The sequence below is a fragment of the Equus przewalskii genome, chromosome 7, assembly GCF_037783145.1.
Source record: "Equus przewalskii isolate Varuska chromosome 7, EquPr2, whole genome shotgun sequence".
NCBI classification, from domain to species: domain Eukaryota; kingdom Metazoa; phylum Chordata; class Mammalia; order Perissodactyla; family Equidae; genus Equus; species Equus przewalskii.
Genome location: NC_091837.1, coordinates 3338933 through 3364165, shown reverse-complemented (window position 1 = coordinate 3364165; position 25233 = coordinate 3338933). Strand labels below are relative to the sequence as shown.

At 46.8% G+C, this 25233-nt stretch overlaps 1 protein-coding gene across 6 annotated transcripts in view; it reads left to right on the top strand.

Annotated features, from left to right (window-relative positions):
* The first annotated feature begins 622 nt into the window (after window positions 1-622).
* The window catches only part of CABIN1 (calcineurin binding protein 1), a 149658-nt gene continuing 125047 nt past the window's right edge, over window positions 623-25233 (top strand). For 4 of the 6 annotated variants that reach the window (XR_011542181.1, XM_070628269.1, XM_070628267.1 and 1 more), the window contains exons 1-9: window positions 623-834; window positions 10863-10945; window positions 12508-12584; window positions 13119-13211; window positions 14342-14455; window positions 17753-17887; window positions 19012-19192; window positions 22447-22576; window positions 24034-24183. Coding sequence is in view for 5 of the 6 variants with exons in the window: in XM_070628269.1 (XP_070484370.1) it covers window positions 12582-12584; window positions 13119-13211; window positions 14342-14455; window positions 17753-17887; window positions 19012-19192; window positions 22447-22576; window positions 24034-24183 (806 nt within the window). In the remaining variant the exon portion in view is untranslated. Of the gene's footprint in view, window positions 1176-10862; window positions 10946-12507; window positions 12585-13118; window positions 13212-14341; window positions 14456-17752; window positions 17888-19011; window positions 19193-22446; window positions 22577-24033; window positions 24184-25233 lie in introns of all 6 variants that reach the window. The other 2 variants (XM_070628270.1, XM_070628268.1) reach the window with 1 other exon arrangement.

The window sequence follows — 25233 nt, the reverse complement described above, 5'->3', positions numbered from 1 at the left end:
CAATTATTTTTGTACCTCTCGTATATCAGTAAAGCTTTATTGTCCTAAACTGACTCCATGAGTTCTTCACAAGGATTTTACAGCCTTTAAAGTTAGAAAGCCATAACATTCATTCCTATTTAAATCATCCTTGCTGGACTCAAGCAGCTATGAAGTTCAACCACGGTGTGAGGCTTTTCCCTAAAATGCTTAGCTCCCAGGAGAGTAGCCTCGCTCAGCCCGGAGCCGTTGTCAGCAACCCTTCAATGCTGGACCCTCTTTTTGGCTCTGGAAATGTCACTCCCTCGTTCACTGGGTCTTTGGTTGTCGCCCCACCCCCTTTGTTTCAATAGTTGATTGTATTTGTGCCTTTGGGCTTCAAATCCTTTCGGGAAAGACGTGATGCACAGGTAATATGAAGAATGCTCCTCCTCCCCCGGTCCCCTCTAAATGTTCCCCAAGTTTCCACTGCCTTCAGAGCACCTGTCTCAGGTTGTAACAACAAAGACACAGCCCATCATGTAGCGACTGCTCGGACCCAGGCACCGCGCCTGGCTTTTCGCATGTATGGAACCGAGAGTCCGAGCGCGAGCCGGCGCTCCGAGCCCACAGCACTGCAGGCACCGTTTGCCCACGAAGCTTTAAGACGCGCTCCAGGACCCTGCGCCGCACCCCACGCCGCTGCGTGGGCCCAGCTGGCCGGCGGGGCAGGCGAGCGGGCGGCTGCCGCGTGCGCGCTCGCTGATTGGCTGGCGCAGCCGGCACCGGAGCCAATGGGAGCGCGCCTTGTTGTCAGGCGCGCCGCCGGCCGGCGCGGGGGTCGGGGCGGATGGGCCGTTGCCGTGGAGATGCCTGGTGAGTGCGAGTGGGGGGGGGCGCCCCCCGGGGGGCGCGACTCCGCCGATCCCCGGCGGAGGCGGGGGCGCGGGCCTGAGGGGCGGCCGGCGCAGGGGGCTCCTCGGCAGCCCCAGTGCTGCCGTTGGGGAAACCGAGGCCGGAGCGCGGGAGCGACGAGCTTGGGCTTCCCGGCCTCCCCGCGGGCCTGCTCGCGGCGGGTGCCCAGCACGGGCCGGGCCTCGGGAGTGGTTCGCAGGGCACACAGCAGGAGTCTCCATAGCTTCTGTGTCCGCCGGGGCAGAGCCGGCGCTGCCTGCTGCTCGCGTCCTTGCGCTTCACCTTCACGGCAACCCCGCGAGGTGAGTGCGGTGATTCACGCCTTTGCGCGGTGGGAACCGAGGCCGAGAAGGTGCGGGGACTCGTCCACAGTCACCCAGCTTAGCAGTGGGTCGGGCCGGCTCCGGGCCGCCGTGAGCGCGCTGCCTCCCCGGAGGCGGCGGCCCTGGCTGGGGAGAGCTCTGCGCTCGCGGGGTCCGCGCCCCTGGCCCGGGCGCCGCCGAAGTCTGCGGGGCCTGGGCTGCTGCAGGTCGTCACCGCGGGACGGTCGCCTTCCCGGCTCCCAGGTGCCTTCCATGTGGCTCACACCGTGGCTAGAACTAAAATGTCCTTGGAGAGGACTGGTTCAAGGGCCCGCAAACTTTTGTTTCAAATATAAGACTATAATACTGTTGTAATATGTTGTGAATATAAGTATAATTATACCTTTAAGAGTATTTTAGGCTTTGTGGGCCAGACTCTGCTCAGCTCTGGTGTCTACTGTGGATACAGCCAAGACAATACGAAAGAGAGTGGCCGTTTTCCAATAAAATTTTATTTATGGACACTTGAATTTGAATTTTGTGTAATTTTCATGTGTCACGAAGTTTTTCAACCATTTAAAAATGTAAAAGCCATTCTTTGCTCCTCAGCTGTGTAAAAACAGTGGGCTAGTTAGCATGTGGACCCCTGGTCTAGTTCAAAGCCTCATGCAGTGGAGGCAACTGAGACCCAGAGAGGGGCATCTTATGCCAAGTCAGTCACTCAACCTGGTAGTGCCACACTGAACAGAAGACCTAGGCGTGGCGACTTGCAGGCCCGAGCACACCAGGGAACATCGCCACTTATCGCTGGATCAGGGTGTGAGGTGCGCAGAGTGTGCTGTTCTTTATCATGTGTTCTTAAGGCCATGAAGACCACACTCTGAAGAGTTTGGAAACTCGTAGGATTTAGCTCCTGAATGTGTTGTTCTGACAAAGTGCCGCTGCTGGGCTGGGAGTCTGAGAGATGAGTAGATACTTTCTTTCTCATCTTTGTAAATGGCTGATTTTTTTTTTTCTTTTCCTTTTTAAATCTCCTTTTAGTGGGTTTTTGGTGAACAGTACAGACGGGGTCCCCATCCTCATATTGCTTACAGACGATAAATACCTAATCTCAAATGGTTCTTTCTTTTTAAACTTTTTTGAAAAACTAATTTTAGAGAAAAGTTGCAACAATAATGCTACGACTTCCAGTATTTCCCTCACCCTACTTCCCCTCGTTAATATCTTGCATAATTGTAGTATAATTATCAACAACAGGAAAGTAATATTGGTGCAATATTATTAACTCAGCTACAGACCTAGTTTGAATTTCACCTGTCTTTCCACCAGTGTTCTATTTTCATTCCAGGATCCTGTCCAAGATCCCGTGTTGCATTTAGTCATTTCTTCTTAGTCTCCTTAGTCCTTAACTGTTCCTTAGTCTTTTGTCTTTCTTGGACTTGCTACTTTTGAAGAGTAGTGATCAGTTATTTTGTCTAATATCCCTGAATTTGGGTTTGTCCAGTGTTTTCTCATGATTGGAGTGAGGTTATGCATTTTCAGGTGGAATAACAAACATTGTGTTCTCAGTTTGTCATATCGAGGAGTTCAAGATGTTGTGTCTTATTACTGGTGATATTTACTTTGATCGCTTGATTTAGTTGGTGTCTGCTGGGTTTGTGCATTGTGAAGTTGCTGTCTTTCCCTTTGTAGTTGTAAGTATCTTGGGGGAGATACTTTGAGAGGATGCAGATTCTGTTTACCACTGACCTTAGCATCTACAGGATTTTTGTGGTGTTTGCCTAAAGGTAATTATCTATTTCTCTCTTTCCTTCTACATTTATTAGTTGAAATTCAATTGAAGAAGGAGCTATCCCTTCTCTCATTTATTTATTTGATTATTTATTTGTATTAGGATGGACCCCATGGATATTCATATTATTCTATGGGTTAAAATCTAATATTCTCATTATTTTGTTGAACATTATCCTGGCTGTGGCTATTTAGGATCTCCTTCAGGTTAGCTACTGTGTCCTGTCAACAAAACCCTCAGCATTTTTTTGACCACTTACTTTGTGGCACCACAAGATGTTCCAGGTTCATCTTGTATTTCCTCCGCCCCAGCCCTGGAATCACAGTTCTTTTTGTCCTTAGCCTTACAGTATCCAGTTAAGCTGCTGTTTTCCACAGTTGCTTAGGTTAGTTCTTTTCTTCCTTATGCCCTTCAGCGTGGTTATGTTATTTGCCATACAGTAGGTTCGCTGTTCGTGTATTCCATTTGGGGTTCCCCCTAGATCTTAGTTAATTTTAATTGTTTTCTTTTGGAGTGGGAAACATGACTGTGGTTCTGAGAGTCAGAGCTCTGCACAGAGGTATTCTCAGAGAAGTGTCGCTCCTCCTCAGCCCTGCCACCCTGTGCCCTTCTACCCTTCTTTTCACCCTTCCCCCTCACCCGCGGCAGCTAAGTGGTCTCTTTAGGCTTGGATTAGCCTCTCTGTGTTTCTTTTGCACAAATGAGCAGATGGTCGTGTATTTTCTTATAGCCTCTTCTTTCTTGTATGAAAGGTCCATGCAATAGATAATTGTGTTTACTTTTTTCGCTTAACAGTTTGTCTTAAAATCACCTCATATCTGTTCATAGAGATCCTGTTCATTTTTAAAAAGTTTTATTGATATATGATTTACATCCATACAATCACCCATTTAAAGTGTACAATTCAGCAGTTTTTAGTATATTCACAGAGTTGTGCAAGCATCACCACAATCAATTTTAGAACATTTTTATCACCCCCAAAAGAAACTCTGTAACTATTAACAGTCACTTCCTATTACCTCCTCCCCTAGCCCTAGGAAACCACTAATCTACTTTCTGTCTGTATAGATTTGCCTCTTCTGGACATTGCATATAGATAGGATCATGCAGTGTGTGATCTGTGACTGGCTTCTTTTACTTACCATAATGTTTTCATGGTTCATGTATGTTGTCAAAAGTTCATTACGTTTTTATGGCTGAATAATATTCTGTTGTATGGATATACCACATTTTATTCATTCATCAGTTGATGGACATTTGGGTTGTTTCCACTGTTTGGTTATCATGAATAATGCTGCTGTTAACATTCTCGCATTAATTTTTTTTTTTTTTTTTTGAGGAAGATTAGCCCTGAGCTAACATCTGCTGCCAGTCCTCCTCTTTTTGCTGAGGAAGACTGGCCCTGAGCTAACATCTGTGCCCATCTTCCTCTACTTTATATGTGGGATGCCTACCACAGCCTGGCGTGCCAAGCAGTGCCATGTCTGTGCCCGGGATCTGAACTGGCAAACACCAGGCCATTGAAGCGGAACGTGTGAACTTAACCACTGTGCCACCGGGCTGGCCCCCTCGCATTAATTTTTACAGCTGCATATTACTTCATTGTGTGGATGTACCATCACTCTACTGTCCATAGCCATTTAGGTTGTTTCTAATATCTTGCAATTACAAACAGTGCTGCAGTGAATAACCCTGTGCGTGTGCATTTTCGTATTGTTGGAGGTAAATTGAATGTTCAGGGTAGATTCCTAGAAGTGGAATTGCTGAGTTGAAAGGCTGTTATGTATTGTCAAATTTCCCTCAAGAGGCATTGCTTTTTTTTTTTCTGATGCTTTCATTGTGAATTGTTTATAGTACTCATATCACCAAAGAGATGTCACAGCTTTCTTTTTTTTTTTTTTTTTGGTGAGGAAATTGGCCCTGAGCTAACATCAGTTGCCAGTCTTCCTCGTTTTGCTTGAGCAAGGCTGTCCTTGAGCTATCATCTCTGCCAGTCTTCCTCTATTTTCTATGTGGGATACCACCTCAGCATGGCCTGATGAACCCTGTGTAGGTCCGTGCTTGGGATCCAAACTGATGAACCCCAGACCACTGAAGTGGAGCAAGTGAACTTAACCACTATACCACCAGCCAGCACCTCAAGTTCGGTTGTAATTGCACTCCCACCAACAATGTATAAGAATAGTGCTTGTTTCCCTACTTCCTCACCAGCAGAGTGTGCTGTCTGTCCTACCTTAATTTTTGCTACTGCGATAGCTGAGAAATGGTGTCTCAGTGCTGTTTTAATTTGCATTTCTCTAATTATGAGTGAGTTTGAACATTTTTTCATATGTTTTCATGTGTATGTCTTTTTTGGTGAGTTGTCTGTTCATATCTTTTCCCCATTTTTCTATCAGGTTTTTGGGGTTTTTTTGTCCCTCAGGTTTTTTCTCTTTTTTTTTAATTTGTGGTAAAATACACTTAACATGAAATGTACCGTTTTAACTTTTTTTTTTTCCCCTGAGGAAGATTGGCCCTGAGCTAAAATTCGTTGCCCATCTTCCTCTTTTTGCTTGAGGAGGATTCACCCTGAGCTAACATCTGTGCCAGTCTTCCTGTCTCCTGTATGTGTGTTGCTGCCACGGCATGGCTGCCGATGAGTGATGCAGTTCTGTGCCTGGAACGGAACCTGGGCCACTGAAGTGGAGTGCGCTGAACATAACCACTAGGCAACAAGGCCCTTAACTATTTTTAATAGTTCTATGGTGTTAAGTATGTCCACATTGTTGTGCAGCGATCACCAGCATCCACCTCCAGAACTTTTTTTCATTTTCCCAAACTAGCACTCTGTACCCATTAAACAATAACTCCCCATTCTTCTCTTCCTGCAGCCCTTGGCAGCCACCATTCTGCTTTCTGTCTCTGTGAAAGTGCCTGTTCTAGGGACCGCTTGTAAATAGAATCCTATGGTATTTGTCCTTTTGTGACTAGCTTATTTCACTTAGCATAATGTCTTCAGGGTTCGTCCATGTTGCAGCATGTGTTAGAAAGTCTTTCCTTTTTAAGGCTGAATGATACTTCATTGCATGGATATACCACATTTTCTTTATCCGTTCATCTGTCAGTGGACACTGGGATTGCTTCCACCTTTTGGTTATTGTGAATAATGCTGCGTCCCTTAGTTTTTAAGAGCTCTTTATATATTAGAAATATTAGCCCTGTGTCTGTGGTATATGTTGCAAATATTTTCTTCCAATTTATCAGTTGTCTTTTCACTTTTTTCTGATTTTTTTGTCATACAAAATTTTAAAAATTTTTATGTAGTTAAATTTATTCATCTTTTCTTTCACTGCCTTTGGATTTCAAATCATAATGAGAAAGGCTTTCCCTATACCAGGATTAAAGAGAAATTCATCCATGTTTTCTTTTAGTACTTGTATAGATTAACTTTTCATTTAGATCTCTAATCCACTTGGAGTTTATTTATGTATATGGTGTGAGGTATGGATCTAATTTTATCTTCTTCCAAATGGCTACTAATTTGTCCCAGCACCACTTGTTACAAAGTTCATCTTAATCCCAGTAATTTGAGATGCCACCTTTGCCATATTTTGAATTTCCATATGTACTCGAGTCTAATTCCAGACTGGGTTTCTCTGTCTCTGCTGTACCAGTACCACTGTTTTAATTATTAAGGCTTTATATAGTGTGTTTTAGCGTCTGGTGGTGCTCATCCCCTCTTGTGGCTTTTCTTTTTCACTATTTTCCTAGCTATGCTTACATTTTTGTTTTTCTGTGTGACCTTTAGTGTCAACTTGTCTAATATCTTGTTGGTATTGTTATTGGGATTGCATGAATTTATAAATTAACTTAGGCAGAACTGACATCTTGATAATGTTGAGTCATGTCCAAGAACAGAGAATGTCTCTCTGTTTGTTCAAGTTTACTTTAGTATCTTTCAGTAGAGTTTTTAAATTTTCCATGCATAGCTTGCACATTTCTCTTAACTTTATTCCCAAGTATTTAATCATCTTCTTGCTATTGCAAATGGTGTTTTTCTCTACCGTAATGTCTTCTGTTTGTTTGTGTATGTGAAAGCTATTGATTTTTGTATGTTAATTTTTTTTGGTAGGAAGATAGGCCCTGAGCTAACATCCATGCCAGTCTTCCTCTGTTTTGTATGTGGGATGCTGCCACAGCATGGCTTGATGAGCAGTGTGTAGGTCTGCTCCTGGGATCCAAACTCACAAACCCCGGGCCGCCAAAGCAGAGCACGTGAACTTAACCACTGTGCCATTGAGCCAGCCCTGTATGTTAATTTTATACTGTGTTACTTAACTGAGTTGTTTTATCATTGATTTTGGGGTTTTCCAGGTCCTTTATGATATTATCTGCACTAAATGCTAGTTTTACTTCTTCTCTACCCATTCTTATACCTCTAACTGGTTTCCCTTTTCTAACTGCATTGCTGGTACTCCTAGTACGATGGTGGATAGTAGCAGATGTAACGGTAACTTGCTTTGCTCTTGATATTAATGGAAATGCCTCTAGTGTTTTTCCATTAAACAAGATTTTGGTTTTAGGACTAAGGTATATATATTGTACCTTGTTGAAAAAGCATCCATCAATTTGTATTTCTCGGGTGTCAGAGGCTTTCTCTTCTATGGAGATAATCATATGATTTTTTTTCCCCTTAATTTCATTGTGTTTTCACACATGTGATGGGTGTTTTTGTTGTTAGTATTTCTTTAAATTTCTCCAATTTTAGTTGCATTTCCTTTCACCGAGAAGTTGTTTAATAGGAGGTTCTTAATTTTTTAGATAGAAGAACCTTTCTTCTGTTGTTGGTGGTGATGGTGTTAGTAAATTCTAGATGTATTGTGCTCAGGGAGTGTTGTTTTTAATATTTTTACTTTATAGAAGGTGTTTTCTTTGTGAACTAACATATGATCAGATTTTTGTGGATTCGCTGTGAGCTCTGGAGTAGAATATGTAGTCTCTGTCGTCAGGGTGTAGAGTTTGATACACATCCGTAAGATCTCCTCTATTTGTTTTCTTGTTTAGATCTTCTCTCTTCTCACTTATTTTTTCTCCACTTGATCTGTCTTGTATTGAGAGTGGTGAACGAAAGTCTCTTATTATTACTGTGTTTCTGTCTATGTCCTTGCATCTGTTGTGGTTTTTGCTGCTTAAAATTGGATGCTGTGTTATTTGGTGTAAATTCTTTTTTTTTTTTTAAGATTTTATTTTTTTCCTTTTTCTCCCCAAAGCCCCCCGGTACATAGTTGTATATTCTTCGTTGTGGGTCCTTCTAGTTGTGGCATGTGGGACGCTGACTCAGCGTGGTCTGATGAGCAGTGCCATGTCCGCGCCCAGGATTCAAACCAACGAAACACTGGGCTGTCTGTAGCGGAGCACGTGAACTTAACCACTCGGCCATGGGGCCAGCCCCTGGTGTAAATTCTTAAGTGTTATATCATCAGTGTGAATTGTGCCTTTTGTCACGTTTAATACTTTTGGGCTTGAATTGTACTTTATCTGATAGCCAGATCGCTCCCCTGCACTCTTTTAAAAAATTGTATTTATTTTTATTAAAATATTTTTATATTTATTAAATTTAATTCAATGAGTTATTTGACTTTTTTGGGGTGTACAGTTTGATGACTTTCAACATGTATATACATTTGTGTAACCAGTACCACAATCAAGATACAGAACAGTTCCATCACCCCCTAGAATGCCCTTATGCTACCCCATTATAGACGCCATTCCCTGCCCACCACTGATGTGTTCTCCATCACTATAGTTTTGTCATTTCGAAAATGTCACATGACTGGAATCATACAGTATGCAACCTTTTGAGACTGGCTTCTTTCGCTCAGCATAAGACCTCTGAGATTCATCCAAGTTGTTACGTGTATCAATTGTTGGTTCCTTTCAATTGGTCGTAGTATTCCATTGTACAAGCTGTAGTCCCTTTTTTTTTTTTTTAAAGATTGGCACCTGAGCTAACATCTGTTGCCAATCTTCTTCTTTTTCTTCTTCTTCTCCCCAAAGCCCCGCAGTACACAGTTGTGTATTCTAGTTGTGAGCGCCTCTGGTTGTGTTATGTGGGACGCCGTCTCTATGTGGCCTGCCAGTCCTCCTCTTTTTGCTGAGAAAGCCTGGCCCTGAGCTAACATCTGTGCCCATCTTCCTCTACTTTATATGTGGGATGCCTACCACAGCATGGCGTGCCAAGTGGTGCCATGTTGGCACCCGGGATCTGAACCGGCGAACCCCGGGCCACTAAGAAGCTGAACTTGCAAACTTAACCACTGCGCCACCGGGCCGGCCTCACAAGCAGTATTTTTATTGAGCAGTTTTCATTTATATGATCTATCACAACAGTTTATCCTCTGACCTGTTGAAGGATATTTGGTTTGTTTCCACTTTTTGGTAATTTGAATGGAGCTGCTATACACATTTATGTGTAAGTTTTGTGTGAACATTTCTTTGGGGGTAAATAGGAGTGAGATTGCTGTGTCATGTGGTAAGTGCACTTTATGTCATATGGTATGTTGAACTTTATAAGAAGCTGTTTTCCAGCATGGCTGTACCATTTTCCATTCCTGTCAGCAATGTATGAGAGTTCTGGTTGGTCTGTATCCTCACTGGGACTTGGCATTATCAGTTTTTTAAAAAAATGTGGCCATTCTGATAGGTGTGTAACAGTAGCTCATCCTGGTTTTAATCTGCATTTCCTTGATGGCTAGTGATGTTGAACATCTTTTCATGCACTTTCTTGCAGTCTGTGTGTCTTCTTTGCTGAGGTGTCTGTTCAAGTCTTTTGTTCACTTTTTAGTTGGTAATTTTTTAAATTGTGGTAAAATATAGACAACATAAAATTTGCCATTTTACCATTGAAAAAATATAATTCAGTGGCATTAAATGCATTCAAAATGTTGTATAAGCATCACGACAATCTATTTCCAGAAATTTTTCATCATCCCAAACAGAACTGCACCCATTTGGCAGTAACTCCCGATTCCCTCTGTCTCTTAGCCCCTGGTAATTACCATTCTACTTTCTGTCTCTATGAATTTACCAATTCTGGATACCTTATGTAAGTGGAATCATACAGTATTTGCCCTTTTGTGACTGGCTTATTTCACTTAGTATAATATTCTGAAATAATATTCATGTTGTAGCATGTGTCAGAATTTCCTTCCTTTTTAAGGCTGAATCATGTTCCGTTATATATATATATACCACATTTTGCTTATCCATTCATCTGTCAATGGGCACTTGGGTTGCTTCCACATTTTAGCTGTTGTGAATAGTGCTGCTGTGAACGTGGGTGTACAAATCTCTTTGAGACCCTGCTTTCTGTTCCTTTGTGTATATAATCCAGAAGTGGAAACACTGGGTCGTATGGTAACTTTGTGTTTAATTTTCTGAGGGACTGCGTTACTGTTTTCCACAGTGGCGGCACAATTTTATATTCCCACCAGCAATGCACAAGGGTTCCAATTTCTCCACATACTTGCCTACACTCATTTTCTCTGTGAGTGTGTTTTTTAAAAATAATAGCTTAGGTGCAGAGTTTTAATGCTATAGTTTCTACTTTTCTCTCACTTTTTTTTTTTTGTTTTCATATTGTATGGTGGTCACAGTGTCCATTGTGGCATAGCTTATGGTGAAGCAGCAGTTTCCAGACTTAATCCACAGCATTCTTTTTTTCTAATTGTAGAACCCAGGAGATAAAATAGCTGTCAGCCTGGGTGAGGTTTGAGTCTTCCTTGTCTGTGAAACAGATGATACTTCCTTCTTTATAAGAACCACTGGAGAACTCAGAGCCCATTGTGGAAGCCCATGCTCCAAGTCATTGCTGTAAACACTGTTGATGATAGTAGTGGTTGTTTTATTTTATCTAGGTGGAGCACGTGTTCAGTCTCGCTGCCAAAGCTCATTCTCACTGCCTGCTGGGCCCTTCCAGGACCTTCTGTCAGCCTCTCAGGTGGGACTTTTTCTGGCTTCTTCCTCTGCCCTCTCTGGCTTGTTTGGTGGTGCCACCTCCCCATCCCAGCCCCTCAGGCCAGAACCCCTGGGGTCACCCAGAACCTGTGCTGCTCCCTGCAGCCTGCCGGGTGCCGAATTCTGTGAGTCTGCCTCCAGGAGTGGGTCCCCTCCATCCCCACTGTCCCTGCCCCTGCCCCATCCAGGCTGCTGGCATCTCTTTGTTTAATCATAGCACATAATTCATACACCATACAGTTCATCTATGTAAGGTGTACAATTCAGTGGCTTTTAGTGTATTCACAGAGTGCTGTAACCATCACCACAGTCATTTTAGAACGTTTTCATCACTCCAGGAAGAAACCCTGTGCCTGTTAGTAGTCACTCCCCATTTGTCCTTCTCTCCCGACCCACTAACTGCTTTCTGTCTCTATAAATTTGCTTGTTCTGGACATTTCATATAAATGGAATCAGACATATGTGGCCTTTTGTAACTGGCTCCTTTCCTTTAGCGTGTTTTCAAAGTTTGTGTTGTAGCATGTACCGGTACTGTAGTCTGTTTTATGACTGAATAATAATCCATTGTATAGATATACCACATTTTATTTATCCATTCATCAGTTGACAGATGCTTGGGTTGTTTCCACCTTTAAACTGTTACGAATAATGCTGCTATGAACATTCGTGAACAAGTTTTGCATGGACACACATTTTCATTTCTCTTGAGTAGATACCTAGGAGCGGAATTTCTGGGTTGTCTGGTAACTCTGTGTTTAACATTTTGAGCAGCTGCTAGACTGGTTTCCACAGTGTCTGCACCATTTTACATTGCTGTTAGTAGTGTATGAGGTTCTAATTTCTCCACATCCTCACCAATCCTGTCGTTTTTTGCAGACTTCAAACTGGCCTGCCCACTTGTAATTTTTTTTTCCTTTACATTTCTAGAATTTGTTCTCTCGAAAACTTGTTGCCTCCAGAATAAAGTTCCGATTCCCTGGCATGGCATCCTGCCGTCCTCCACGCCCAACCCTGCTCTGAGGCCCGGCTCTGTTGGCTGTCACTTGTCTCCCTGTTTCCCCATCACACCACGCCCTCCCTGCCTCTGCTTCACCACCCTCTACTGCAGTGCTGTGCAGTCCTCAAGGCTTCATGCAAGGGCTTACTCCTTCACCTTCCTTGATGCCTTCAAATGCATTGTTCTTCTCCACCCTTCGATGTTACCTGTATTTCTTTTTATTTCATTCAACTTTTGAAAAAAGTAGTTGTTTCTAGGCCTCTTGCTTCTGCTGAGCAATGAGCCCTGGGGGCAAGAGTTGGTTTCACCCTTCTGTGTCCCCAGCACCTGGTGTCTTGCCTGGCAAGGGCAGATGCTCTGGCCGAGGGACTGAGGGGCTCCATGGGTGACAGCACACACAGCTGTCCCGAGGCATTTGCTCACCAGCCTGTGTGCCTAGAGCTAGGGAGGCCTGTGGGTTTGGGGACTGGTTCCCGGTGGGCCCCTGGTGCTGGGACATTCCTGGCTCTTCATGGGCCCTCTCTCAGTCTGTCCTGCTTCTGCTCTAGGAGATTTGTGGAGTGGCACACCCCTGCCAGTGATGGGAAGCAGTGCTGAGCAGCAGTGCTGAAGCTCTCTGAGTATGGTAAGGACTGATGCTTGCATATTTCACTTCACTCTTGGCAGGGAGGGACGTTTTCCTGGGTGGACCCTGCAGGCTCTCAATATGGGGCAGCCTTCCTCCTGGGAGAGCCGTTGGCACATTCAAGGGTGTGGACGCTTGACTTTCTATTGAAGTGGCTTGCCGGGTATCCTCACTGTTACTGGAAAGGTACAAAGTTAATATGTCTTGTTGGAACCTGCAATTCTGAATGCCCGGGTCTTCTGCTGTGTTGGGCCATTGCTGGGTGTCCCCAGCCTCTGTTCCTTTCGCAGTGGACAGTACCCAGAACATGCTTCCTGAACAGACGTCATGGTTCCCCCAGACATGTTCTGGTCCTTATTTTTTCCTTCGATGATCATTTGTTGTTCATTCCCCACATTCTGTGAAGGCCGTAGCTGGTCGAGGCAGAATAGATTATATGATGGAGCAGAGTTGTATTTATTGTGGGTTGTTGAAGAGACAAGTGACATCGCAACTAAAAGCAACTCTTCTCTTCCCCCAAACCCTTGTTTCTAGATTCGAATTGCAGCCTTAAATGCCAGCTCCACGGTTGAGGATGATCATGAAGGAAGCTTTAAAAGTCACAAAACCCAGACAAAGGAGGCCCAGGTATGTAATCCTTGGTCTTTCTCTGCAGGTAGACCTTGCTTCTCATTTCTGTAGATGGCATCTCATTTTAAATGCATTCAGATGTCTCTTTAATGAGGCTTTAGAGGAAAATCCCATTTGGAAACATGGCCAGCTCTCTATGTCATGTTAAACTTGCTTCACTTAGAGATGGTCACACTGAAGAGAAATTCTTAATTATTCTGTGAGTGTATGTTTGGGCCAGTTCAGCCCCTGGGCCACTTCTCCGGCCAGGGCTGGCTTTCCATGCGGCCCATTCTTTGTGCAGGCCTTGGGAGTTGGCACCCCCAGGGGCTAGTAGCATAGTAATGTAGGTGCTGTCTTGACTCTCCACTCACTCTCCAGTGTGAGGAGGCCCTTGAGGATGCTGCCTTGCTTGGGTCTTCCTGAAGGTTGGTAGGGGAGCCAGGTTCGACTTCAGTTCTCTAGATTTTTGGTCTTTCCTCTCTACCATGAGGCCTGGCAATGCTTCCGTTTCAGCCTTCCTTCCTTCCATCTCTCCACCCACGTCCTACCTTAATATTATAAGGGTTCACGCCTATCTGTGTTTTTTCTGAAATAAACATATACCTCCCCCTTCACAGGAGAAACCAGGACAAACCGGAGCCTTCTCAGAAGTCTACTTGTCAGCTGTCCCTGATTCTCAAGGGACGTCACTGCCCCGTCTATCCTAGAGGAGGTTGTCACCCTCCCTGGGCAATGATCAGGTTAGGGCAGAGTGGCAGATAGAAAGCAGTGGAAACCATCCATACTCTCTAGGAATCTCTGGGTTATTCTAGCTGTTGTGGCCACTCTCCAGAGTTCAACTGAAAAGGGCCAGTTGGCTCATAACCTTGGCGTTGCTCTGACTCCGTGTCCTGGGTCTATGTTTTTTGCTGTTGTTTAGACGCAGGTGAGCCTGTGTTGCTCGTGTCTCCTTGAGGGGCTCCTGAGGGGTTCTTCTCCCAAGTTTGAGCTCCTGGGAGATTATAGTGTTAGGATTGTCTCCACTACAGAGGGTGCAGCTGACAGTTAACAACATGGCCTTGACTGCAGCCTCCTTTAAATACGTTTTTGGCTTAAAAAGACAAACTTTTATACTGTGTGAAAACATTTTCTGTCTTGGTTCGTAGGAGGCAGAGGCTTTTGCCTTGTACCACAAGGCGCTGGATCTGCAGAAACATGACCGTTTTGAGGAGTCTGCCAAGGCCTACCATGAGCTCCTGGAGGCGCGCCTGCTGCGAGAGGTGAGGCACCAGCAGACCAGGTGCTGCACCCTGGAGCCACGGAGCCTGGGTCTCACCTCTGCCCTCCCACTTCTTGACTGGATAACCTTGGACACCTGTTTCCCCTCCCTGTCCCTCAGCTTCCTGCCCGTGGAGTGTCTGCTTCACTGGGTTGCTGTGCCAGTTGGGTGAATCCAGCGAAGTATGTAGAGTGGTTCTTGGTGCATAGTAAGAGCTCCCTAAGTGTCAACTCTCATTATTACTTAATATTCACAGCTACTCTGCCAGGTAGGTAGGAGTATTGTCCCCATTTTACAGATGTAGAAATGGAGGCTTAGTGAGGTGTTGATGGCTCAAAGCTACCCAACTATGAAGTGTTAGAGACAGGATTGGAACCCATGGTTTTGTAATACCTAATCTGTCGGCAGCACGTTTTTGTGAACACCATTTGGATGGCGGCCCATAAGCGCAGGGAGCCTTTGAAAAACATAGTTGGAGAGAAGGGTTGGGAGAGCAACACAGAGCCACCTTAGGACATGGTATGGCGAAGAGGGGCAGGCAGGGCCAGACCTGGATCCAGGGTAGGGATCATGCTAGTGGTGAGTGCATTAAGCCTGAGTTGGCTGGGTCATGGAGCTGTCACTTGGAGGTTCGTTGAATGGATCGCAACCTGAAATTGATTTAGGAAGATGTGTATTTCATTAGGAGGAAAGCTTTTGTTTTCAGCTACCCAAACACCAAACACAGAGACGATAAGCGTAAGGACAGACTCCATCACGGGCATTTTCTGGAACACAGTCCTTCAATTGAGCAGAGTCTCCTCGAGGCCCAGGAAGGCAGACACTTGTGTCTTAAGCCTTGCCCCTGGATGATTTACATCACTGATGAGGCAATGCTAACTGAGTTTTAATTGTCAGCAGAACGTATCTATCCCTTCTCTCACTCAAGGGATCTGTTCATATTTCTAATTGTATAGCTTGTCAAGATTCTCTGGTGCTGGTTTGGTGTCTTGGAATTAGGACCGTGGGGATTGTGACCCACTACTCTCCTGTTAGTGGGAAGTGAGTGAGGGCCCAGAGAGGAGAGATGACTTTATCCACTTTTACTGAGCTCCACCTATCAAGGGCCAGGTGCTGCACATATTTCAGGAGTGAGTCTTCCCTCTCAGGCCACAGCGGAGGGCACCTTGGAGATGTGAGCGGGTAAGCAGAGCCCTGAGCCAACAGTCTAAATACAGAGCTGATGCCAGGTAGGCCCAGCACCTGACAGGCCAGGCACAGGCCTTCCCTTGAAGAGCTCTGGCTGTGTGTCAGCCAGTCACAGCTGTGTCCATCTCTCTTTATGGACAGAGCCTTAAAAGATATTTTAAGGGGCCAGCCCCGTGGCATAGAGGTTGGGTTTGTGCACTCCGCTTTGGTGGCCCAGGGTTTGCCCATTTGGATCCCAGGTGTGGACCTACATACCACCCATCAAGCCATGCTGTGGTGGCATCCCACATACGAAAAATAGAGAAAGATTGACGTAGATGTTAGCTCAGGGACCAATCTTCCTCAAGCAAAAAAAAAGGAGGGGCGTTGTTTTAGCACTTTCCTCCTTTGCTTATAAAAGTAAAACATGCTCATTGTAAACAAAAAGTCCAGAAAACATACAGAAAAGTTTTCTTTCACACTCATTTGGCATTAGTGTACCTAATATTAAACTAACTTACATAATTACGGTCTTACAAACACTTGGCATAAACAGGCCTTGGAACACAGGTGACTTCTAAGAATCGTATAGCTTAGCTGGTGAGGATGCTGGAGGGGGCTTGTTGGGGTGAACCTTTTGTCTCCCGAGGGCATCGGCGTTCTTTTTAGGGAGAATGGAGAGTGTTGCTGAATCCAGCTGGTTAGTTAATCACAAGAGCATCCACTGCTGTGTGTGGATGTATCACTGACCATCTAGTCTCTGAAGTAGACCCATCCTCTGTAACTGTTCACACAAGTTTTTGGACAGTTCTGTACCTGGAAGGGCAAAGGTACCTGGAGTCCAGCCCTGGTTAGCCCGTTCTTGGAGATATTTCTGCAGTATAAGCCAGACGACGGTAGAAGAGAGTGAATGAGGTTTGATTTGAGCTTTTCAGTCTTCTTGATGGAATCCTTAAGAGCTCTGGGGTAGATTTCTTGGGTTAGTCAAGGGGTGCATCCTGGAAGAGTATATGTCCTTTAGTCTTGCCTGTTCCAAACATGAATGACGAGTGAATGTGACCTGTCCCAGGACAAAGCTGGAATGTGGACCTGACCCTGGAAAGAACTTCTTTGAGCCAGTGAGTTTTTCTCTTAGAAAATGTTTTACTCTTTGTCGTGTGGTTAGAGCAATAGTTTTTCTTTTTTTTTGAGGAGGAGGAGGATTAGCCCTGAGCTAACATCTCTGGCCAATCCTCCTCTTTTTGCTGAGGAAGATTGGCCCTGAGCTAACATCTGTGCCCATCTTCCTCTATTTTATGTCTGGGACACCTGCCACAGCATGGCTTGATAAGTGATGCATAGGTCTGTGCCAGGGATCTGAGCTGGCGAACCCTGGGCCACCGAAGCAGAGTGTGCGAACTTAACTGTTTATGCCACCGGGCCAGCCTTAGAGCAATAATTTTTCTAATCAGTGGTTTCTTAGAAGTTATAAGCTTTTCTAGGAGTTGTCATAAAAGCTGTAGTGAGAGAACTTTTTCTATAAAGCATGTTTACAATCTTTATTCTCTTTTGGCTCACTTTCGTTTTTGACATTTAGGGTAGGAATTGTTGTCCTTATATGACAGAGGTCCTTGGGACACTAACTTTTTTAGATAAAGTAACTTGTCCATGGTCGTGTGACGAGTTAGAGTTGGGAGCTCATCCTCCTGACTCCAAGTCTGGTGCTCTTCCTGCTGCAGGATTTGTAGGGAGGTATAAGTTGGCTGCCTGGGCACCTGCCTGCTGCCCCAAGGCAGCCTTCTTGTACCCTCTCCTCCCGTCTTCACACCTGCTATGGGGAGCTGCTGGCTCCAGGCTTGAACTCTCAGGCATGGCAGGAGCGGTGAGAGGGTTCTTCCCTCTCTCTCTTTTTGTGTCCAAACTGCCTGAAAACTGCCTCTTGGTGGTCTGGCCTTTCTTCTCTGTGTGCTCAGAGCTGGAGGGGTCCTCTAACAGCATCTGGTGTAGCACTTTGATTCTCCAGTGAGGATGGCCCAGACAGGCCTAAGGGCCTGTGGCAGAGGCCAGCTCAGAAGCCAGGTGTCCTGCAGACTGCCTGCTGAGCTTCAGGGCCTAGGTGTCACTTCTGCTCCTCTGTTTGTTTTGTTCACAGGCAGTTTCATCGGGTGATGAGAAAGAGGGCTTGAAACACCCTGGGCTGATGCTGAAATATTCCACATATAAGAACCTGGCCCAGCTGGCAGCCCAGCGAGAGGACCTGGAGACAGCCATGGAATTCTACTTGGAGGTGCGTTTTTAGCAATGCTCAGCTCTCTTGGTGTGTTTGAAGGTTCTTGCTGCAGGGGGCGAGGTTCTGGTCTTGTTGGCTGGAAAGAAGAGTTTGTAGTGGTGCATCACCAAGCTGTAGTGCCTGAGGCCCTGGTCAGTGAGTGACAACAGCAAGTTTAGAGCCTACATATGAGTTCTTTCTCTGCCACTCAAGGCACATGTAACTGTGGGTGGGTTGCTTAATCTCTCTGGGCCTCCAGGTCTACACCAATATAGTGGGAGTAATAAAAGAAAAGGGTGGTTGGGGGCCGGCCCTGTGGCCAAGTGGTTAAGTTTGTTCGCTCCGCTTCAGCAGCCCAGAGTTTCGCCGATTCGGATTCTGGGCATAGACATGGCACTGCTCATCAAGCCATGCTGCGGCAGCGTGCCACACAGCACAACCAGAAGGACGTGCAACTAGAATATACAACTATGTACTGGGGGGCTTTGGGGAGAAGAAGAAGAAAGAGAGAAAAAAAAAATTGGCAAGAGATGTGAGCTCAGGTGTCAATCTAAAAAAAAAAGAAGAGGATGGTTGTGAATGAATGAATGAAACGAATTGGTACATTTACAAGTGCTAAGAACAGAGCCTGACACTGAGTACTCTGTACTCATTCATAATAGTATTGCCATTATATTCTGTGGGCCCCTCTGATGTGCCAGACACTGTGCTAGCTGCTTTCCGTTCATATGCTCATCCTCACGCCGTCTGGCAAGGAAGGTGTTTTATCCTCATTTCAGTGATGAGATGAAGGCTCAGGATCATGCTGCTGGTCATTGTAGGAGCAGGAATGTGACCTGAGGTCTGTCTCCAGAGCCCAGAATCTTTCCAGAATCCCACAAGACCCTCATGTTTTCTTTTAATTCCACTTCTTTCGCTGTTTTTACCTGTCAAATATGTAAGGAATACAGATGTTCAGAATGACAAAATATATCAAGAAACTGTTCTGAATCAGATGAGTTGGTCCACGTGGCTTCTCTTGGCCGTTTCCCTGGGTGGTTTGAGCGGCTAGGCTGATGCTGCGCCCCTCCCGTCACCATGGGACCCTGCTCAGGAGAGAGCCCACTGAGTGTGTCTGCGCTCCCTGCTTGTGCTGCTTCCAGGCAGTCATGCTGGACTCCACGGATGTCAACCTCTGGTATAAAATCGGACACGTGGCCCTGAGGCTCATCCGGGTCCCCCTGGCTCGCCATGCTTTTGAGGAAGGTCTGCGGTGCAATCCTGATCACTGGCCCTGCTTGGACAACCTCATCACTGTCCTGTACACCCTCAGCGACTACACGAGTGAGTTAGACTTGGGTGCTTTCTCCCATGTGCTTGTGTTTTTGGGACAGAAGGAGGGTGGCTTGGGTAAGTTGGAAGCCAAAGAAAACACAGAGGATCTTTCTGCCCACTGTCAGGGAGAATGGAGTTGTTTTTGCATCCCTGCTTTATTCTGCTTGTCTTTCTTACTCAATTGAGATTTATCAAGTGTATGGTAGTAGTAAGTAGCATGTTCTCTGAGTGGTTTTCCCTTTGGTGGGTTCATTTTTATACCTGCATCATCCCATCCTGTGCCAGAACCCATTTCTATAACTTGCTGACAGACAGCCTAGCAGTTATAGCTTGACTCCTTCTGGTGCCGGGGACCTCACTACCTCTTGAGGCAGCCCATTCCCTTGCAGAGCAGCAGGGCTACTGGAAAGGTCTCTGCCAGACAGAGCCCCAGTCTGCGTTCTAGTTGCTTCAGCTCCCTGGCCCGACCTTGCCCTCTGCTCTGCAGAGAACGCATCTGCTCCTTGCATGGGCTGGTCCTGAGGCAGATACTGCTCAGGTGTTCTGGGCCTCCCATGCGGTCAGCCTCTTCTGGGTGCCCTCTGAGGCCAGAGCAGAGGCTGGCTTTCCAGGAGCACTCTGAGCAGGGCTGAGTCCATGGGAGCAGGCTGTGCCTGCTGCAGACCGGTCCCGGCAGAGCCCAGTTATTCTTTTCAGGGCAGACGTGCTGACGAGCACTTACCACTTTGAAGGTTTAAGCCTGGAAGCCTGACTTGCAGAGGCTTTTTCCTTCCTTTTTTAAAGAAATAGCACCAGGATGGAGTATGTCGAAGACCACTAGGACCTGCTCACTCATCCTCACCTTCAGTTCTTGTTCTTCATAACCACTTGTTAAATCTTTTTAATTGAGGTAAAGTATATACACAATAAAGTGCACAAGTTTGAGATCCATCGCTTTGTACAAGTCAAGATGTACGGAACACTTGCAGAGCCCACAGGCAGGCTGCTTTGGGTCCTGTTCCAGTCATTACCACCCCCTGAGGTGACCTTGATTGCTCCCTTGTGTCACAAGAGATGAGCTCTGCCTGTTGTCGTTGTCGAGCCTCCTCTGGGTGGTGTCAGCTGGTGGCATGTGCTCTTCTCGGCCTGGCACCCTGGCTGTGGCCGTCCTCTCTGAGTGCAGCTGTGCAGGGTGTGGCAGTCTCTGGGTTCTCTCATGGCAGCGTGGTCTGCTGTGTGCATCTACACGTCTGGCCATTCTGCGCTGCCCTTCTGGGTTCTTTCCAGGCTTGGGCTCTTGCATCATGCTGCTGTGAACGTTCTATACACTTCCTCCACTGTGTAGGCACTTGCTCTGTTGGTTGCCCGAGTTTTCACTCCTACCAGCAGAATATGATAGTCCCTGTGGGGCACTGTTTTGTCTCTAGCAGCGTCTTCTTCCAGAGGCTGTTAGTCTCTTCTTGGACACTCTTCCCACAGTTCGAGTGCCACCTTGAGGTGGACAGTCTTGTGTTCAGCGTTCTTTCCCTGGCCACCTGATTTAGTTCTCTGCACCCCTCTCTCATGATAGGAGAAACTGTGCTTGGGAAACTTATGTCCTTGTGGGAAAAACAGGTTTGGGGATTGGGCTGATGCATATATCTTTGAGAGTCCTGATAGATTTTACACTCATCTAAACCCAGAAGTAAAAGCAGCCTGTTAAATTGACACCCAGTGTCACGTTCACGTTTGAGGTGAGTGGGCAGGGGTTCATGAGAAGGCCTGGGGTTCATGCCTTCTCTCCGCTGAAGTGTTGTGTGGTGCACCTAGCGTGGTGAGCTTTACTGCCGCTAAAATGCCTGCCGAGAACGAGCTTCATCCAAATGCTCAGCGCCTCCCTGCTTTTCTCTCTGGAAGTCTCTAATGGCCACTCTCTTGTCCCCTGTGGTCCCAGAGAAGCTATGACTTTGTTTGTGTGAGGCAGGAACCTCTGGGCCACCTCCCTAGCCATTCAGTAGCAGCTTACTGGGCCAGCGCTGAGACTGCCGCGCCCTCCCTGCTCACGGGTTGCACAGTCTTCCTGTGCCTTGGGCATGCGGTCCCTGCAGAGCCTTGTGACCAGGCTCTGTTCTCTCCCGCATAGCACACTAGGAGGACACTGCTGCTTTCTCTTTCCCAAAGCTTCCGTGCCTGAATCTCTATTCTGCTCTGGCTTTCCTTCCTCCTCACCCCTGGCTCCTTCTTTTTCTGGTTATTCTTGAGAGGAGTGACTTGCACCCACACTTAGAAGTGGGGTAGGGCACAGTAATGGTGTGTGCCTGGGCAGAGTGGAGCTGGCACTCTGCTGCACTGTGTCGTTTCCCCGTGTGTTCACATCACCTGTGACGTGCCTGGCAGCACCAAGCCTGCTGGGGACTCAGAGCAGCCACCTTTGTCAGGGGCTCTTGCCACTTGCCAATACTAAAGGCTTTCATAATTCATGTTCTGGCTCTGCCTCGTGCATCCACACTGTCCCATTTTTCTCTGTGCATTAGTTTCCCTGTTACCGTCTCACTCCTGGAGGAGCCAGAGTTGGCATGTGCTCTCCATGTTATTAATTTGAGAAGGCTCATTTATTGACATGAATGAGGTCCATGTCTTCAACTGCAGGCATTAACTTTGTTTTTTTTTTAAAGAACTTTTTTTTTAAAGAAAAAGAAAAAGAAAAGGAGAAAAATTGGAAAATACAGGTAGGCAAAAGGAATAGAAGCCAGTCTTCTGTGTACATCTGGAGTCACACTATATGGCCTGTTTGGTCCCCCACCTCTTCCCCAGGCTGTCTTGTGGTCTTCCTTCTGGTCAGTAAGCACACCCTTCAACTGTCTGTACAGTGGCTGCTCAGTAACCCAGTGTGGGGATCGGGGAAACCTTCTTACTGGGCCATATGGTGGGCACTGAGTGGTTTCCTGATTTTTTGAAGGCTCTTCCAATTAGTCAATAGCTAATCACTGTGAGACCTGTAGGTTTTTTGCAGCAATTCCTAGAAGTGGATTATTGGGTCAGAAGTGTCTGTGTGTAATGCCTGTGGTTCTCCAGAAAGGTCGTGCAGCCTGCCCTCCGCTGGTAGCGTTTGGGTTTGCCCTGTCTACGGTGGGTAGTGGTACTTACAGAAATCTTTCCTGGTTGAATCAGTTACAGTGGTGTCTTGTTATTGTTTACCATGCATTTCTTTGATTCTGGAGTGGGCACATTTCCTTGGTGTTAGCTGGCAAGGCTGGAGGTTTAGAGTGCACACTCAGAAGTCATACTGTTTCTTTCCCCGCCAGCATGTCTGTACTTCATCTGCAAAGCTTTGGAGAAAGATTGCCGGTACAGCAAAGGGCTGGTTCTCAAGGAGAAGATCTTTGAGGAGCAGCCTTGTCTCAGGAAGGACTCTCTCCGAATGTTCCTCAAATGGTGGGTCCTGCCTCTTCCCGTGCTGGGCCTGCACACACTCCCTGCCCCCGTGTGGTTGGTGACTGTCAGAAGGCGTGTGCACCTTGTTCTCTCAGGTCCTGATCTCCTGGTGGAGGAGTCCCTGCATTTCCTCCCCTGCTGCACCCCCTCATCTGGGAACTGGCTTTCATCTGCCTTCTTTATTACTCAGCTGTGTGCCTGATCTTGGTGATGCCTCCTTGGCTGTCTGCTGCCTCATTTCCCACTGCCCTGCCTGGCTCTTGGCATTCACTAGCTCTCCTCTGGATGCTTGCAGCAGTCTGCTACCCACCTTGCCACTTGCCACTCGCCATTCCCCTTTCCAGGGGTTTGCTCCCAGTGCTGCCCAAGCTCACTGTCCCAAACACGACTTTGACCCTGTGCCACCCATGCCTTGCCTCCAGGATGAAGCTCATGTTCAGGAGCATCACCCAGGAGGTCCTTTATTGTCTGACCTTCCCCCCCCCACCCCGCTTAGTTCTTCTCCTCGCCTCCTGCTTCTCCCTTCCACAGGAGAAGAGCTGCCCCCGGTCCCTGGCAGATTCCAGGCCTGGCCCCATTGTGCACTCTGGCTCCCACTGTGCCGTCACCTGGAATGCCCTCTTCCCACCACTCCACCTGTCATGCCATTGCTCCTTTTTTTGTGTTCCAGCTCCCAGGTCACCTCTTGGCAGCTTTCCCAACTCTGGCTGCCACCCTCCCTGAACCTTCCAGCTAAACCAACTCCTCTGCGGTCTGGTGTTTCCTTGGCCCCTGGAACTCACCTGTTGGGGAATTAGTGGTTACTTACCTCTGTGTCTGTCCTTTGTAAGACTATGCCTCTTGTTCATATCTGTCCTGAAGGAACTAACCTTCTTTGGAGAGATAGACAAAACAGATATGTGAGACCATAAGTGAGTGACTCTGTGGAGCCATGTTGGGAGGCATCAGGGCACTCTGGGCAGGAGGGCAGGAACTGCTGGGCCACCTCAGACAGAGCTGTGTCTGTGCGAGGGCACCTGAGGCTTCAAAGCCCCCGCCGTTTCTGTAGTTTGGGGACACCGTAGACTTTGGTGAGCTTGCCTGGTCTGGTAACATTTTGTTGGGATGGGCAGGATGGGTTAGTTAAATTCTTTAAAAATTCTCTATAAATAATTGAGAGCAAGATTTTATTTTTCTGTGGTTTTTCTGACATTATTAAAATACTATTAATACACATGAAAACCCTTTGCTCAATTTTGAATTATAGAAGGAACAAAGGATATTAGTCATTTCTAGTATATGTGTGCATTAAGAATGCTAATTATTGCCCTTTCAAGGCCAGACTCAAGTGGTTATTTTATTTGTAAGAAGAATTAATATAGATTAAAGGGTGTTAACTTAACTGTATCCCGTCTATAAAATTTAAGCCTCAGCTCTAGTTTTTAACATAGTAATTTCTCCTTGTTTTATGCTGTTAGTGACATGTCGATTCATGATGTGTCCGTGAGCGCAGCTGAGACACAGGCCATCGTGGACGAGGCCTTGGGGCTGCGGAAGAAGAGGCAGGCACTGACTGTGCGGGAGAAGGAGCCAGACCTGAAGCTGGTGCAGCCCATCCCCTTCTTCACGTAGGTAGTCTGGGTCTCTGGGGATGCTGGGTCGGCCAGTGGGCCCTGCAGACCCCGAGAGACCCCGAGGCCTGACCCTGGGCTGGTGGCATGGGTGGGAGCTGGATGCGTGTTCAGTAGATGGCTGGAGGCGTGCACTTACTTGTTGACTGCTAAGAAGGCCTCTGCCAAGTACATCCAGTCTGAATCCCTCTTTGCTGTGTGTTCTTGACCCCAGCTACCTACCCCATTCCTGTTAGCACCCCCTCAGTCTGCCCTACCCAGGGGGAAGAGGAACTAACATTTGCCAAGCAACTGACAGGAGGAAACCAGGTTCAGAGCAGTCACACAGTGAATGGGAGCCTGGAACTGATTCCAGTTCTGGGCTTCCCTGCGCTCGAGTTCATGCTCTCCCTCCAGGACCGCATGGGGTGCCCAGGAAGCTGGGCCTCTGCATAGCCCTTGTGAGTCTCACAGCTCCTGGGAGTTTCCCCTCACAGGAAGGGCAAGCTGGTATTGGCAGCCCTCTGGAGTTCGGGTAATTCAGACTCTTAGTGAGATCTGGTGTGCAGTTTCTGTTTTTAAAATTCTGACATTGAGTCTTGAATCTTTAAAGATTTGGCAGCAGCATTCCTTCCCCTTTCTCATACTCAGAGGCATTGTCACATAGTGCTCTGCAGCTGCCGCCCTGGATCAGACAGAGCTGGGTCATTATATGCCACTCCCTAAAAAAGGGAGTACAACATCCCTCTTTTGTAAGGTCGTCATGATAGTTCAGTAGAACACATGGGGGCCGGCACTCAGCTCACAGTCAGGAAGAGCTGGCTGTGCTCCATATTGTTCTCCTGTTGTCCGTTCGCTCATGCTGAGTTTCCCAGGAATATCTTCCCCACCGTGGGCTGAGACAGGAAGACAGGGCTGTTCTCTGGGCTGCTCTCAGACTCACGTCAGGTGCCCTTCCTGTTGTTTTGTCAGCTGGGTCAGGAGCCCCATCCTGTCTGAGTGTGGGCCCCCCAACCAATAGGGTTGAGGATTTTGGAAGGGCGCTGGGTGCCTCCCTCTTACAGTGAA